Source organism: Typopeltis vanoorti, chromosome 7 (genome assembly GCF_054136105.1).
Source record: "Typopeltis vanoorti isolate ZY-2024b chromosome 7, IOZ_Tvanoo_1.0, whole genome shotgun sequence".
In the NCBI taxonomy this organism is placed as follows: Eukaryota; Metazoa; Arthropoda; class Arachnida; order Uropygi; family Thelyphonidae; genus Typopeltis; species Typopeltis vanoorti.
In genome coordinates this window covers 137,419,207-137,437,266 of record NC_143555.1, presented here as the reverse complement: position 1 = coordinate 137,437,266, position 18,060 = coordinate 137,419,207, and the positions used below count along the sequence as shown (strand labels likewise).

Sequence of the window (18,060 nt, the reverse complement as noted above, 5' to 3'; positions counted from 1 at the left end):
ATGGGATACTATCACATCAGATATGACATTGATGTGAGAATTGGGGGGGGGGTGGGCAGATGAATTGGAGGTGTTTATAATACTGCAAAATTTTAACTTTAAATAGCCATGGAATTAGAGAGAATATTAACTTGTATATTATCCTCTGGTTTTATAATTCCTTTGGATGAGATTTGGGAGATTGGAATGATGGTAGACAGTGGACTGAAGTTCTGAGGGCACATCGCAAGTGTTACAAACACTGCATGTTGTGTTGCTGCTATGGTAAAAAGTACATTACGTTGGTCAGACCACATATGGACTATTGTGCCCAGATTTAGTCACCTAGTTTTCATTGTGATATGGAAACACTAGAGAGGGTCCAAAGACACATGACCAAAGTGATATCAGGAGTATGGAGTGTTGGTTATGAAGAGTGTTTGAAGGAATGTGGATTAGAGATGGAGGTGGATAGGAGGAAAAGAGGAGATATGATAGACCTTCAAGTTAAGAAATTCTATCAGATTAATACAGAAAGAATTATAAAAAGAGTGGATGTTAAGATGGGAAGAATAAGGGTCCATCCCTGGAAGTTGTATAAAGATGTGAAGAAGGGTGTAGGGAGTAGATATTTTATGTGAAAAGTTATTGAGTGGAATGTATTGCCGGAGTGCATTATGGATGCAAGTAGTGTAAATAACTAAAGCTCATCATTATAGACATGTTGCTGATTGAGTGGACCTTACACAATGAGTCTGACTGCGTGGAGCAGGGGGAAAAAAAAAAAAAAAAAATATATATATATATATATATATATTATATAAGTCATTAAATTTATTTAATTATTAATGCTGCGTGTGTGTGCACACACACATACGTTGCTTGGAAAGAAGTCAATGGACAGCATAGTGCGAAGAACAAACAGCCACATACCCATCTTAATAAGATATAGGACTGCTGTCTATTGCTGTAATGACTGCAGCAATCCTACAGGGCATACTTTCCACAAGTATGATAGTAATTAATGGGATTTTTGGACTATTCTTACTGTAGGCATTATAATGAGGTCCTGGACTGTTCTGGGATGGATGTCCCTTGACCTCACCTGATGCTCCAGTTCATCCCATAGATGTTCAGTAGGGTTGAGATCTGAGTTCTGTGGAGGCCATTCTAGTGTGATGATGTTCATGTCCACAAACTATATATTTACAGCAGCAGCCTTATGACATGTTGCATTGTCTTGCTGAAAAAGACAGTTGTCAGTTCTGTAGAAATGCCAAAAATAGGAAGCATTGACCAGAATGTTTAGATACCTCTCAGAGTTCAGTGTTCGCGACACTACAAACATTGATCCGCTAGGAAAAACAGTATCATACCATCACCTCTGAATTTCATAGTTGGATTATGCACTCTGGTAAGAGACATTTACTGGGCATCCACTACACCCATACCTATCCATCTGCTCGGTAGAGGGTATAGTGTGATGTGATTCTCACTCCATAACACAGCTTTCCAAGCTTCCATGTTCCACTGTACATGCTCTTTGCACCACTGATGATGATACTACATGTTGGTTCAGGTAACGTGGAGTCTGTATATTGCAGTTCATGTTGTGAACTTGATGTTCATGATGAAACAGAGAAAACAGGAGAATTCTCGGTGGAGAGAGGAGTTAGACAAGGATGCATGTTATCACCATTATTGTTTAACCTTTATAGTGAACAGATGCTTAGAGAGGCACTTGAGGATGTAGAAGGACTAAAAATAAATGGAAGAATTATTAATAACTTAAGATATGTGGATGATGTAGTGGTGATGGCAGAATATGAAAATGGATTACAACAAATTGTTCAAAGAATTGAAAACTCTTGTAAAGAGTACGGACTAAGGATTAACACAAAGAAGACCAAGATAATGATAATGGGCAGAAAAATAGGAGATAATGTAAAGATAAGCTGTGGAGGAAAGATTTTAGAAGACGTGGATAGATTTCAATATTTAGGTAGCTGGATCTCAGAGAAAGGAACTTTAGAGTTGGACATTAGAAATAGAATATGCAAAGCTAAATTGGCATTTATGGAAATGAAGAGAATTTTAATAAACAAGAATATTAAAATAGGTGTTAGAGTTGGAATAGTTAAAGCAACAGTTTGGAGTATTGCAAGTTATGGAAGTGAGTCTTAGACACTCAGAAAGAGATATGGAAAGAATTAATGCAATGGAAATGTGGTGTTATAGAAAGATGGAAAAGATTAGCTATACAGAGAGAATATCAAATTGGGATGGAAAGAACACTGCTCAAGAATATTATGCAAAGAAAGACCAGATTTGCAGGACATCTTCTGAGAGGTTCTTCCAGACACCTGACTAGAACTATATTACAAGGGAAAATTGAGGGGAAGAGAAGACGAGGACCAACTAGAGAGTGGTTCAATGACATCATGGAATGGACTGGTTTAAGAATGACGTAGGCGACAGACAGAGAGAAATGGAGAAGAGCTGCTCATCTGGTGCAACCCCCTTGCTAGAGGATGCTACTGGATGACGATCCTTTTAGTACCCTGCAGCCAAGTTTGGTGAGTGTGGTGGGTCATCCATTGTGATAGCACTTGCAGTTGACTCCCTGCACTTCGATCTCTGTATGGTATCAGTCATTGTTGACTAGGATGGCCCAATTTGGGAAAGAAAGTGCCAAAAAGATAGGCCTGCAACATGGCATCCTATCACAATGCCTCTTTCTAACTTCATCAGTTCCCTTCTTACAGCCCGGACAGAGTTGCACTGACTTGGGAGAATCACATTCTTTCAATTTATACCAGCTAGAAATACGTGACTTGTTACATGGTACAATGCACCTTGCTCATGGGGGTGGGGGCTGTTGACTTTTTTCCAAGCAATGTGTGTGTGTGTATATAGTGAATGAGGCCACTTTCAAAACTTAGACATTGTGTTTGTCACTTGGCTATAAAAGTTATGAATATATTTTATCCTTCCTTTTAATTCTTTTCAATGCCAAGATGATAAGGGATGTGAGGATTTAGGTATACTAATGGTAATAGAAGTAAATGAAAAAGTTGAGTTGCTGAGTGATCATTTTGCAAGGATGTGCCATCCATGTGGAGATACTATCGCATCAGCTATGACACTGATGTGAGAATAGAGGCAGAAGAATTGGAGATATTTATAATGGTGCAAAACTTTAATTGGGAACATGATCGTGGGATTAGACAGAATATTATTATTATTACATGACACCTCTAGGGAGTCCAAAGACTCATTGGGGGAGGGAATCTTCTTTACAACTCTCGGTTTCCACCTCTCAATCCACCAACTACTGCAACTACTTTCATCATCTACACCAACACTATCTACCACTGACCACCACTAGTATTTTCAGACAATCGCAAACATCCATGCCCATGGCAGGATTCGAACCTGCAGCCTTTTGGCTGCAGAGATGATAACCATTCGACCAACCAAGCCAGCATATTATCTTGTATATTATGAGAATGTGCAATGGAATTGGCATTTCCTATGACATACCAGAAATGAGGTTTAAATTAAGTTCTGGGAAAGTGCCTTAAGGAGTGGAAAGAGGGCAAAATAGTTCTTCTGCTCTCAGAGAGAAAGAGAGCAAATTATAGAGCAATTAATTTCTTAGGAGTGGTGGTTAAGGTATTGAAGAAGTTGGTAAAAGACAGAATCAGGACTGAGTGGGCAGTAATATGATAGTTTATAGGGGCAACATGGTTTTTTGAAGGGAAGTTCTTGCCTTGATAGTTTCATACTTTTTATAATAATGAAAACTGATTTGGATAAAGGAAATGGCTATTCATTTATGTTGCTGGACTTTGCAGAGGCATGTGACAGGACACCACATGGAAATCTGCTTAATAAATTGTAGCAAAAGGTGGATATGAAGCTGATGATTTGGATGAGTGGGGGGAGGGTAAGGTTGATAGACAAATCAACAGTTGTATATGAGGATTAAATGCAGTAGAAGGCAAGTGACTAGTTGCACCTCAGGGCACAGTACTTTGTCTGCTGCTGTTTTATTTGTACGTAAGTGATAAAAAAAGGAAATGATTTAAGGAGATATAATCAGTTGTTTCCTTGATGATGCAGAGCTAAGAAGAGCAATAGCCATTAAAGATGATGTAGAGATCCTGCAGTTTAGTGCATCCTTATCCCACTCATGGTATGAAAGTGCTGTAAGTTTACAAAAACCTTTTATGAGTGGGAGCCACATAATAAAATAAATAAATAAATAAAAACATCATCATCATAATCCTGAATCCTTGAAATTTCAAGGATTCAGAAAATTCAGTTTAGGCTACAAGGACAGCACTACATGATTAACTTTACATTATTACTAATCTTCTATCAATAATTTTCCTCCAAATTAGTCTATTACTTGCCAGCACTCTCTTATTGTATCAAACATTTTGTTCTTCTAAGACACTTCTGTCTGAATCAGTCCACCTAGACGACCTTGGTCTTCCTGTGGTTTTTCTTCCTGCCATTTTGGAATTTTGCTAACCTATCCTCTCCCATTAGATCTCTCATATCTCCGGTCTCTAATCTTTATTCAAGTACTTTATTTCTAACCCAAATTTCAGATCCATAACTTAAAACTGGTTTGAAAACTGTCTTGTATGCTGCTAGGTTAGTGGCTAATTTCTCTCTTATTCCATATAAATTTATTCAGCTGTCTCCCCACCATGCCAACTTTGCTTATTCTGTTGTCTGTTTCTAGATTTAATTTGCCATCTTCACTAAAATCTGTGCCTAAATAGCTGAAATATTTTACTTGTTCTATAGGCTCTCCCTGAGGATACAGCTGAAGTTTTCTATGTTCCTGCCAATTTTCATAGTTTTGGTCTTTTTAATGCTGATTTTATTTAACACCTCCAGGGAGTCCACAGACTCATTTAAGGAGGGTACTTGCTCTACAACTCAGTCTCCAGCACTCAATCCACCAACTACAACTACACCAACACCAACTACCATCCACCACCACTACTAGTATTTTCATAGGCAATCATGAACATCCATGTCCACGGCAGGAATAGAACCCACAACCTTTTGGCTGGAGAGCAGATATGCTAACCACTTTCATGCCATTGCATGGCATTTTCATGCCAAATTTTTCACGGCTGTCAATTGATTTTAGTTAGAGAATCCTGGAGACTTTCACTGGATGTGTTTAGGAGTACAATATCATCTGCATAAAGCAAAAAAGCCAAGTTTGATATCTTGAATTCTAATATCAGGTTTGAATGGAGATAATGTGCATGCTTGTCTTGCACCTGATTTCACATCAAACATCTTCCTGTGTTTCCTTCAATTCTAACTGCTGACTTACAACCAGTAGTGTCCAAAAGATAAGGATGAACTACATTTTTAACTGTATATGAAAAAATTTTCATGACTACAGCTAGATGTGGAATAAATTTATTGCCAGCATACTAATAAATTATATTACACAAAAAATGTGTTATAAATTTCGTACAAATTAAATTGCAGTGTGTTCTCAAGTTACCAAATTCCTAAGGATGTAGTTAAGGAATTAATGTACAGTGCTTACAGAAAATTATGTGGAGAGTCCACTTTGAACTGCAATGTACCTCTCACAATGTTGTACCATGCTTAGCATCAAGTGATTCAGGAGTTTTTGAGGCATACTCTTTCTTCAGAGCCTTGTTTTCTGGAAGGGAATTTTCAGCAGCAATGCATCTCCCTATTGCATCAAAAATGTGTTATGTGGGGTTGAGATTTGGTGATCATGCTGGTCACTCAATTTGATATTCTCAGTCTCCAGAAGTATCTCCACTCTTGTGTACAATGTGGTGTGACATTGTCATTCATAAAGATGAATTTTTCATCTACAGCACCATGGAACAATCCAACATGACATTGAAAAACTTCTTTTGCAATATCTTTCAGTCATGGCCTCCTTTTCCAGCTTGGTGCTTCCATTAAGCATAATGCCTCCCCACACCAAGACCTGTCCAATTTTTATGGATACAACACCACTGAAAACATGCTCTACAATGAGTGTGCATAAAGGGACACAGACATAATACAATCTTCAGGTGTATAATCCTAGTTGTTGCAGACATCATGCCACAGTTTGTCAAGATAATTGCATACCTGTGCTTGAATGGAGCCGACCTACACGCTTACCAGCCATAGTGCATTGATTACATTTTGCTGTTATAACCAAAAGCTGTCTTTATACTCCGTGTTAGAGCAAGGACAATCTCAATCAATGGTAATGAAAGTTAGTTAGCCAGTCTCATATAGTGGCACAAGGGTTTTCCATCCAGAACCCTAGGTTTTCATTACAGACATAATACATATATATCAGAGGAATGGCAAGCCAGATGTATTAATTAAAAAACAACTAAAATCCTTAACTAGGGGGATTCAGCTCTATCTCTTCTTTCAATCTTTTAAAAGGATAGAGAGAAACACAAAGATTAAAAGGTTATTGTTTATTTCTTTTGATAATAGTTAAATCTCGGTAATAAAGAAATTGTAGTATTTTTTTATTATTAAACAAGCTTTTCATATTATTTTATCAAATATGGATATTTATTTTTACATTAAAATAATTAATCATTATTATATATAATAATTAATTAAAACATATTAATTAGTGTTCTTAACATTCTTTCTCATTGCTATCATTTTAAAATTATAGTACCATCTTATCTTGTTGCACACACAAACAAAAAGTTATGCTTTACTTCAGTGATCAACCAGCATATTTCTCTTGAATAATTGGTAATTTTTTTATTGCTTATTAGGTATGTTTGGCACCTCTAGAAGATCCTGTTATAAAGAGAAGAGAACAGCATGTCGAATAATAATGTTTCCTTTTTACCATTCATAATACCCCCAGCATCAGTAATCTACTATTCTCTAGCAGCATATGTAGTTACTTTCTTAGTTTTGCATCAGAAATTTGTAGTAGTAGAAGATAAAGAACCAAGTATTTCAGAGTGGCTAATTGATATCGGTTTATCTGCTCATCAAGCTGAAATATATGAAACTGGTAAGATATGTATACTTTAAAAAAAAAAAAAAAAAAAAATTAAAATAACATTATATAACACTCTTACTCTAAATACATGCTAGAAATAGGAAACATCTCTTGCTAGCTTACTACATGAATGTCATCAACTTTGGGAGATGAGCTGTGTACTTATTTACAGAAAATTGGGCAGAATAGTGCAACCTGCTCCTTTTGGAGATTGAAAAGGAATTAGAGGATTTATTTTATGTTTTATCTTGCTTAACTGAAAAACAACCTTTAATTACAAAGATTACAGTTTGGTAATCTGCAAAAGTTGCGTTTATTTTTGTAATCTGTTTAAAGCCACACAAACTTTTGTTTTTGGTATAATTGTATTCTGATTGTTGTGATGAATGTGCAATTTTCACTCTTTCCATGAAATAACATCTTGTTGATGGAAAGGTTTTATGCTCAGAGAGTATTAACTATATTTTTTTTTCTCAAATTGCTCTTTTCATCTTGTTCTAGGTGTCTGAAATGGAATTATATCCAATACTTGGCATTCTCTTTCTCATTTTGTTTTTCTTCCAGCTCTGGTGATATATCTGTTTGCAGTGATATAACTGTATTTTGAAAACCCCCAGTTTTTTTCTCATATCCCTTATATCTCAACAGTGGTCTAAAGCAGGGGTTGGCAACCGGTGGCCCAAACCTGCATATTTGGCAGCCCATAAAAGGTTGACCATACTTACATGGCATGTGTCCTGTATGTTGAATTATTTAAATAATACATTTTATAATATGAATAATAAATTAAAAATAATTTTATACCTATACTTCATAATATCTTCCATGCAACTTTGAAATACCAGCAAAAGGAAACTTTTGCTGATATTATTGAAGATTTACAAATGGAATTTTCAACAAGATTTGTGTATTTGCGAATAAGCATTTTCTGCCTTGAGTTTTAGGAAAAATAAAATTTCTCTCTACTGACTGAACATTTGCATGCTTCGATTCGAATTCGCACCTCAGGTTATAAAGTGGATCTGGATAATCTGGCTAAGGGAAAACAATCACAAAAGTCACATTAAGCAGGGAGACATATGTATGTATTGTGATGGATACACTATATTACTTTGTTTTTACGTGATAATAATTTTTCATTGTGTTTCATTTTCATGCTTGTTTCATATCTCATACTTTAAATATTTCTTTTTTTTTTAAGATTGACATAATAAAAATTGATAACTTAAGTATTTTTTTTCACTCACTATTTTCTCTTAAATAAACACTTGCAGTCCGATTATTAAAAATAAAAGTTGAATGTGGCCCGCGAGTCTGAAAAAGGTTGCCGATTCCTGGTCTAAGGAATTTCATTTGAGCGTTTGAGCCTCTGTCTTTTTTATTCAAACCTATGTTTTACATTCAGATCCAAAAGCTACTTTAACATTATTAGCTATATCATCATCATCATCATCATCAAATTCCTGCCATGTACCCTCAAGGGGTGTACAGGATATGACAGTACTACATGAAAAAATTACATCATTACTAACTTCCTATCCACAATTTTCCTCCAAATCAGTCTGTTACTTGTCAAGACTCCAACATTATCAGATCTTATATTTCTATCGTCTAAGGCACTTTGTACCGTATCAATCCACCTATATCTTGGTCTTCCTCTGGGTCGTTTTCCTGCCAACCTGGCAGAGAACACTTGTTTTGCTAATCTTTCCTCTCCCATTCTATTTAAGTGACCATACCATCTGAGATTAGCTCTGCTAACGCATTCCTGGATGCTGACAATGTCAAGTTCTTTCCTAATATCCTCATTTTTAATATGATATTGCCATTGATGCCATCTGTTCACGCCTCTAATCTTTCTCAGGACTCTCATATCTGCGGTCTCTAGTCTTTGGTCAAGTGTTTTACTTCTGACCCAGCTTTCAGATCCATAAGTTAAAATTGGTTTGAACACAGTCTTGTATACAGCTAATTTAGTGTTCCGACTAATTTCTTTCTTATTCCATATGAATTTATTCAATTGACTTCCCACCATACCAGCTTTGCTGATTCTGTTGTCTATTTCTATATTTAGTTTACCATCTTCAGTAAAAATTGTGCCTAAGTAGCTGAAATGTTTTACTTGTTCCACCGGTTCTCCATTCACAACACAGTTGACATTTTCAATGATTCTGCCTATTTTCATTGTCTTTGTCTTTTTATTGCTGACCTTCATACCATATCTATTACAACAGCTATTCAATTTAGTCAGAGAATCTTGCAGACTTGTAGCGGATTTATTTAGAAGTATAACATCATCCGCATAAAGCAAAGAGCTGACATTAACATCTCCAATTTTGATATCAGGTTTAATGCCACATTCCTTCATAATGTGATCCATATATATAATGAATAACAGAGGGGATAACGTACATCCTTGTCTCACACCAGATTTAACATTAAACCATCTTCCTGTACTTCCTTCAATTCTAACTGCTGACTCACAACTCAAATAAAGACTAAGTATTGCTTGATATAATGCCCCATTGACACCATATAACTGCAATGTATTGAATAGCTTCTCTCTTGGCACCTTGTCATATGCCTTTTCCAAATCGACAAAACTTAAATACAGATCTTTGTTATATTCCCATGCTTTCTCGACTATTTGTCGTAAAGTGAAGATCTGATCCTGACAGCCTCTATTTGGCCTGAATCCAGCTTGTTCTTCACCAAGCTTTTCTTCCACAATTCCTCTCAACCGTTTCTCAAGTATACTTGCATAGATCTTGCCAGGAACACTCAGTAGGGAAATACCTCTGTAATTCTCACATTCAGTTTTATTTCCCTTTTTATATATGGGTACTATGAGAGATCTACTCCAATCATCGGGAATTCGTCCCTCTGTCCAGGCTTTCTGAACTATGCAGTGCAGCCACTGCAAGACTCTTATACCACCATACTTCAGCATTTCTGGTCGAATATCATCTACTCCTGCTGCCTTTCCACATTTCAAACCTTTGATGGCTTTTTCTACTTCGAGTATGGATATGTATTCCTGACTGCATGCCTGGTCAGTGTTTTTTATCACTGTGCTGTCATCACTGCTTGTTTCATTTAGCAGTTTTTCAAAGTAATTACTCCATACTTCAAGGATATCTTTTTCTCCTGTTTTCATTTCACCTTTATCATCTCTAATTCCTTTTACAGCACTCTTTCCTCCATTCCTAAGCTTCTTCAACAACCTCCAGAATATTTTGCCACCTTCTTGATATTTATTTTCTATATTCTTGCCAAAGTCCTCCCATGACTTTTGTTTAGCTAGTTTTACACACTGTTTAGCTTTCTTACATTTGTCTCTGTATTCTGTAAGAGTAAAAGCTGACTTATTTGCCAGGAACTTTTGATATGCTTTCTTCTTTTCCTTCACTGCCTCTTTAACTTCCTGTGTCCACCAGGGAGTTCTGATTTTTTTATCCTTGCACACAACCTCACCACATGCCTCTCTGGCAGAATCAATCAATGTTTCCTTCAGAGTTTGCCACTGAATCTCCAAGGTTTGATTCCTGTTCTCAAACTCTTTCATTTTCTTTTCAATAATATTTCTGTATTTTAGTCTACAGTTCACATCTGAGAGCTGCTCAACTTTTATTCGCTTTAAAACTTTCTTACATGTTATTCTTTTCAATATGAAATTCAATTTTATCCTGCTCAAGACTAAATAGTGATCACTTCCAATTTCAAATCCTCTGTACACTCTGGTGTCCTGCACCAGGGAGAAAACATCACTATCAACAATAACATAGTCAATGAGACTTTTCTTATTCCTAGCCTCTTCTCTCCATGTGAATTTGTGCACATTTTTATGTTGGAACATGGTGTTAGTAATAACCAGTCCATGTCCTGAGCAGAAATCCAACAGATATTTGCCATTATTATTAGCTTTGCATATTAGCTATATAACTTTTCAAAATTCTTATATGGTGTTTTCCCAAATACTTGAACTCCATAGCTAGTTTGGTCTTTTTAAATTCCAATTTTGAGTCTTCTGTATCAAAAACAAAACCCATTCCCATAAGTTTTATTTTTGATACAGAGATTTTAGAGATTGCATTCTTGTTTAGTCATTTTAAATGATGTGCTAGGTACTATAATTAATTCCTTTTTTGAATTAGTCTAGTACATTCTCTCTCTCTCTCTCTCTTTTTTCTATTTCCTTTTCCATTCAGACATTTGTCCACTAATATTAATTTTGACATCTATTACAGCAGTAATATAACAGTGATTTACTAACAAAGCACATGTTGAACAATACCATAATATCTAATCTTGTGTCAGACAAAGATATGCCATTTAGATTTGACTAGACATTCAAGGGCATTTCATCATTGTACATACTTATAAAGAAAAAGTGGAACACACACATACCCAAAAAGGAAGTGAGTGTGTGGGTGGGTGAGGGGGGATATTTGGGGATGCAATGGATATGAGACATCCAGGCCTAAATTTTGGGCCTTCAAAATTTTGAGGACTGATTGTTTGATATTTGCATAAAATTTAATTTAGAAGTTACTATTTTTTTTTAATTTTTTTATTTCATATCCAAACACAAGTGGTACAGTAGTAAGTTAAAGTTACTGAAAAATGTGAAGTATTTATGTATTACTGATTTAATGGTAAATGCACATAATTTGAATTTTGTATTTTCTTAGAGACTCCTGATTGATAGAACTTGATTTAAATTGTAATAAAATTGAATATCTTTAATTCAATAGATTATAATTAATTATTAAAATTGCTTTTCATACAAATTTCTCCATCATTAGTTTCTATGTTGATGATTGCAATTTTATAATAAATTTTTATCATCCAGCATAAAATTTATTTTTGAAAGGGATTTTTTTTATTAAGAAAAATTGCTGTAAATCTAATTTTACAGAATTGTGCAGTTCACTAGCACTGATTAGTCATTTTTCAGATAATGGATAGTGTGTTGACAAGTATTATTGTAGAATGTATATATGTGTGTGTGTGTAAAATTGAAAATACATGATATGACAGATATACAAAGATATTAGGTGGTCTTGGATGGTCAAGCAGATATATAGAATCTCTGCTTTTCTTCAACATTTAAGGTTTGAACAGTGGGATTCAAATCTGTGGGTTTTGAATCCTGTAGCATGGATATTTGTGAATGTCTTCAGATGATAGATTATTTTTATCACCTGATATTAGTCTACCACTCTGCTTAATGGAGGTCTGAAGTAGTTTCTATCATGTTTTGTTTTCTAGACAGGATTCCTGAACAATCTGATTTTTCACTAATCCAGAGTGCTATGTGATAGGTTATAATCTTTTGTTACTGGGATTAAAAAAAAAAGGAAAAAAAAAGTGAATTATGGAAATCCACAGTTTTGAACGGCACTGCTAGCTATGAATAATGATTAGACCCATCTTTCAGTTCCATTAGGAACTGAAACAAAATATTTCTAATGTAAATATATTGCTAAATATATCTTGCATTATGGTAATTTTTTTCTTGACAACCAGTTTAAAGAACATAAAAATAAAATAAGGCATAATCAAATATAATTTTAGTTTACATTTGCCTTCAGCTATATTTGTGTTGTATTAATTACATGGTTATATGTATGGAACAACTATTTCTTTTCCATCTTTAGTACTACTTTTTTTATGATATACATATATATGCAGATTTGGGGCTAGTTATTGAGTTTTATGAAAATTGCATAATTTCTCTTTGTTTTAATTTATAAACATTTGCATCTAGTGTCACCTCCCCCTCTCTCTCACACACACACACACACACATATACACTTGACAGTCAGATGTATTAAACAAAAACTACTGATGTACTGTAGCTGTTGGGATGGATTTCATTAAATTGTACACACACACACACACACACACACACACACACACACACACACACACACACACACACACACACACACACACACACACAGGGTGGGCCAAAAGTTACTTTACTGATAACACTTTTCGATAATAAATATTCTTTGTTCTAAAGTTAATTGATGTGCAGCAGCTGATGTAGCTATATTTCTTATCATCTGAAATTTAAAAAAAATAAATTAATTAATTAAACATTTATAAACAAAATTAAAAAAACAACATTACAGTAAAGTAGAGTAACTTTTGGTTCACTCTGTATACATAAACTCTAGGTTTTAGACAATATTTGCATGACCTCTATATTGATCAAAGATCAATTTCGATCAATTTTGATCAAAGATCAAAGAATCTATATTGATCAAAGAAGTGCAAATATTATTATTATTACATGACACCTCTAGGGTGTCCAAAGACTCATTGAGGGTTACTCTACAGCTCTCTGTCTCCACCACTCAATCTACCAACTACCATCATCATCTACACGAACTCCATCTACTCACCACCACACCACTAGTATTTTCACAGATAATCACAAACATCCATGCCCACGCCAGGTTTCAAACCCTTTTGGCTGGAGAGCGGATACGCTACCCACTCGGCCAACCAGGCTGGCTTTTTGTTGGGATATCATCCATGAAAGGTTAGAAATGTACAGCACATCAGTTACACTAGACAGAGAAAAGACAACCATTTGCTTTGAACAACTGTAGATTATTTTTTCCCCAATAGAAGGCATTATAGAAGGATATAAAAGGCATTTTGCAAAAAGTAGAAGTAACGGGAAGGACTGAAGAGGAAAATAGATATGTTAAGTTCGCAGCCAGACTGAGAATGAAAGGTGACTGACTACTTTTGAGTTTTAAGAGATTTTAAGGAAAATGATGGAATTATAGCTGAACAGGTAAACAGAAATTTTTAGAGGATAAATGGTTGTTCAAGTGAGAAGTAGCATCCAGAACAAAAAATGTCAGTTTTTTTTTAAATTTTAAAGGTATCTATAGATGTAATATGCTTAACCAAAAAAAAAAAAAGGAAAGAAAAAATGTAGAAGTAATTTTTATTCCATCAAGAGATATTTCTTCTTGATTCTGAGGACCTTGATTATCAAAAAATAAGAATGACGCATGGATTTTTGTGAGAAATGAGGCAGCATTGATTTTAAAGAATGAAAGTTGACTAGGTTCTTCACTCCTCCCCCTTTCCTCCCAAATAAGAGTTCTTCAATGTTAGTAAGGATATTGAAGAAGTTGTTTTAAATATTGTTATCAACTTGTTTGTTTGCCTTACAAGATATCTATAACAAAAGGAGACTTTCAGTCCTTCAAACCGAATTTTTTCTTTTTGATTGAAACCCAGTTTCAGCTTCTTCACCAATCACTTATCTTACCTTTTACAACTACTTCCTCTCTGTATATCAGTATCATGAAATTTCTCCTTTTTTACTTTCTCTAGTTCAAAATTTCTGTGTCTAATTCTTTGCATGTCATTTGTTAACTCTGTTATATCATTAATTGAGAAAACCATCCTGATCAAATGCTTTATATTTAGGTGCCGACTTGGTTCATCAGATTTTTTTTTTTATTCTTTTTGGAGGGAGATAAGGTATGGGGAAAGGAGACTTTTCTCCATGAAAGGTTAGACTCTGTGACACATAGCAAGCTGAATGATCTGAAAACCATACTACAGAGACCAAACATAGTAATTTTTGAAATCACCTCAAGCTTCCAGTTAGGAAGGCAACACTTTCACACTAGATTGAAACAAACATCTTGTTGGTTGCAAATTAAATCTAATTGACCACTCATACTGATAATATGCAGTATAAATTCAAGTTTCTACCTGTGTTTAATTATCTCTGATAGCTGAAAATATTCACAGGAACCATAGGGATCACTTTAAATTATGAATATAAATCATGCAGAAACTAGTAGCAGCAGCATTGGAGGGGGGGGGGGGGGGGAATGGGCGTAAATGTCAACAACCAAAAAAAAAAAAATCTTTATGGCGTTACTTTTTTTACTGTCATGCTTCAAAAGTAAAAGAAACGAAAACAATTTGTATAATGAAATAGTGTAATTCCTTTGTTGGCCAGGTTGGTCAAGTGGTTAGTATCCACTTCCCAACCACCAGGCTGCAAGTTTAAATCTTGCCATGAACATGGCAAGATTTAAACTCACATCATCTATCCTCCTGTCCATCTCACCAACCATATATCCATCCCCACGTGCTGCAGTTTACTGATTAGAATTCCATGTGGTATTCTGTCAAAGGCTTTTGCAAAGTTCAGCAGTATCGCTGTATTATAAAATGTAAGCAAGTTACTGAGGCTTGACCTACCCTTCACAAAACCATGTCGCCCCCATACAGTATCCCATTTCCATTTATTCATTCCTGTATTTTGCTGTTGACCAACTTCTCCAATACTTTGACAACTACTCCTGATATGCTGATTGGTCAGTAATTTGCTACATCAGTCTTGGAGTCTCTTTTATGCAATGGAACTATTTTCTCTTCTTTCCACCCTCTCTGGGCTAACATAGAGCCGAGACTTAGATAACACAATATGGTCAAGGGCACTGACAATTCCCTCGCTGCTTCACGTAAAACTTAAGCTGGTAAACTGTCTAATCCCACAGTTATATTCACATTAAGGTTCTGTAAGGAGGTAAATGAAATGGAGTTGCTGTGCAACTCCATTTCATTTACCTCATTTCAATATCAGCCTTTGCCTCTCTCATTATCTCCATCTGGGGGATATATTCTTCCAAAGTGTTCACTTAGTAATTCTACTATTTTGAATGATTCAGTTACCTCCCTACCATTGGCATTCATTAAAATCATTCTTCCATAAACATTCATCCTTATACTTGCAGCATATCGAAAGAAATGTTTGGGAATATCTTTGGCCTGCACTGCTAATTTCCTTTCATACTCTACTTTTTCCTTTCTGGCCTGTGCTTTGTTCTGCTCATTGGCCTGTTAGTCACTTTCCTCCCTGAATTTCCTCCACCACGTTTTTTTTTTGCAGCTCCAACTTAATGATGATAATCATCCATTTAACTCCCACTTGATTTACTCTCCTGACTCTAGGTATGCAGTCTGGCATTACTTCCCTCAAACACTTCTTTTCCACTTCCCATGCACTATTAACATCCAGCACTTGCAGTTTTACATGCTGTGGCACCAATCCAAGCAATCTCCTAAGCTTGTCATATTTACAACCCCCGTAATTCTACATATACCCCATCTTAACTGAAAATTGCACACATTTAACCACCTCCCAGGTCCAGACCATACTCCGGACTACCGTAGAGCTGAGACTTAGATAACACAATATGGTCAAGGGCGCACTCTCACCAGTTGGTGACAATGCGGTCATGTTCATTATAGACAAATTGCTAGATGCAATTACTAGGTTGAGCACTCTTGAACCCTTAGTATATTCCATCACATGCTGTCTCAGGTAATTATCCCTTAGTAACTGCATAAATTCCATTTTTTTCCTCTCCTCAACTATGGGAACATAGATTGGAAAATCTTTGTTCCCATAGTTGAAATCCCCCATAATAATTACCTGCCCTCCACTAGTTGAGTTTATTTGCCAATGCATACTATCTCCATCTTTTCATTCCCTGGTCTATAGCGTCATCCAACTGTATATTTTGTTCTGCTAACCTCTATCTCACACCAGATAGCTTTAAATGTGCTATTTTCACTGGCCTGCAGTTGAACTTCTATGCCAGTGGTTCTCAAAGGGTGCACCAGGGCACACTGGTGCGCCCTAAAAGATTTTCGGGTGCGCCCTGTGGAATTCCAGAGAAATATGTGTCCAGATATAAAAATAAATATAGTTACTCTATTATACCTTTTCATTATGGATATACCGCTCTTTTTGTCAACACATCATTATTATGTTAATTAACAGCAGTTTTTCTTGCAAGGAGAACAAGAATATGGTTTATTCTTGTTGTGTATATTACTTATTTTAAAAGTGTTGGAAGTGGATGTTATGTGCATCCACTTATACTTATTACTTATTTTCAGATAAATACACCCAAATAAAATGGATAGATTTCTCAAAAAGAAGCGTGATATTGAAGAATCAGATTCTGGAAGTGAGCAAAAGTTAAGTGCAAGTAAGAAAGCAAAATCGCGCCCTACTTGCAAATATAATGAAAATTATTTAAGCTTTGGTTTCACTTGGACCGGAAGTGAAGATCATCCTTTGCTGCTATGTTTAGTATGTGGATGTAAAATGGCAAATGAATCATTGCTTCCTAGTAAATTGAGTAAACATTTTAAAACTATACACTCTAATTTACGAGATAAATCTGTAAGTTTTTTCAAGAGATTGTCTGAACAGCAAACAAAAGCGGCAAATTATTTTAAAAGTATAATGACTGTTTCTGATAAAGCTCAAATCGCTTCTTATCAAGTCTCAGAACTGATAGCAAAAAATATGAAAGATCATACTTTAGGTGAGTCACTTATTTTGCCTGCATGCAAAAAAATGGTCATGACAATGCTAGGAAATGAAGCAGCAATGAAAATAAGCAAGATTCCTCTGTCCAACGATACGGTTCACAGGCGTATTATAGAAATGTCTTCTGATATCGAGAAAAATGTATGCAGTAATAAACTTCAGTATTCAAATTTTGCATTGCAAGTTGATGAGTTAACAGACATTATCAACAAGGCTCAACTCTTAGCATTCGTCCATTTTATTAATGAAGATCTAATAGTAAACCAGTTTCTTTTAGGCAAAGAATTAAGTGTGTCTACAAAAGATGAGGACGTTTTTAACATTTTGAATAGCAATCTCGATAAATGGCAGTTAACATGGAAGTCATGTGAAGGCATTTGTACAGATGGAGCCCCTTCCATGATAGGCTGTGTTAAGGGCCTTACATCTTTTGTAAAAAAACAAAATGAGAATGTTATTGTAACTCACTGCTTTCTTCATAGGGAGACCTTGATGACAAAAACATTGGGAGAAAAATTAAGAGAAGCTTTAGATCAAGTTGTTCAGATGGTAAACTTTATTAAAACAAGACCTGTCAAATCGCGTTTATTTGAAAAGCTTTGTATCGATATGGATTCACAACACAGACGGCTGCTTT

The 18,060-nt window shown here is 35.4% G+C and overlaps 1 protein-coding gene across 2 annotated transcripts in view; it reads left to right on the top strand.

The window, feature by feature from the left end:
• LOC150105111 (apoptosis-resistant E3 ubiquitin protein ligase 1) overlaps positions 1 to 18,060 on the top strand; it is a 377,933-nt gene that overhangs the window by 36,910 nt on the left and 322,963 nt on the right. For both annotated transcript variants that reach the window (XM_090395495.1, XM_090395494.1), the window contains exon 2: positions 6,792 to 7,039. In XM_090395495.1, the coding sequence (XP_090251621.1) occupies positions 6,841 to 7,039 (199 nt within the window). In that variant the 5' untranslated portion in view covers positions 6,792 to 6,840. The remainder of the gene's footprint in view (positions 1 to 6,791; positions 7,040 to 18,060) is intronic.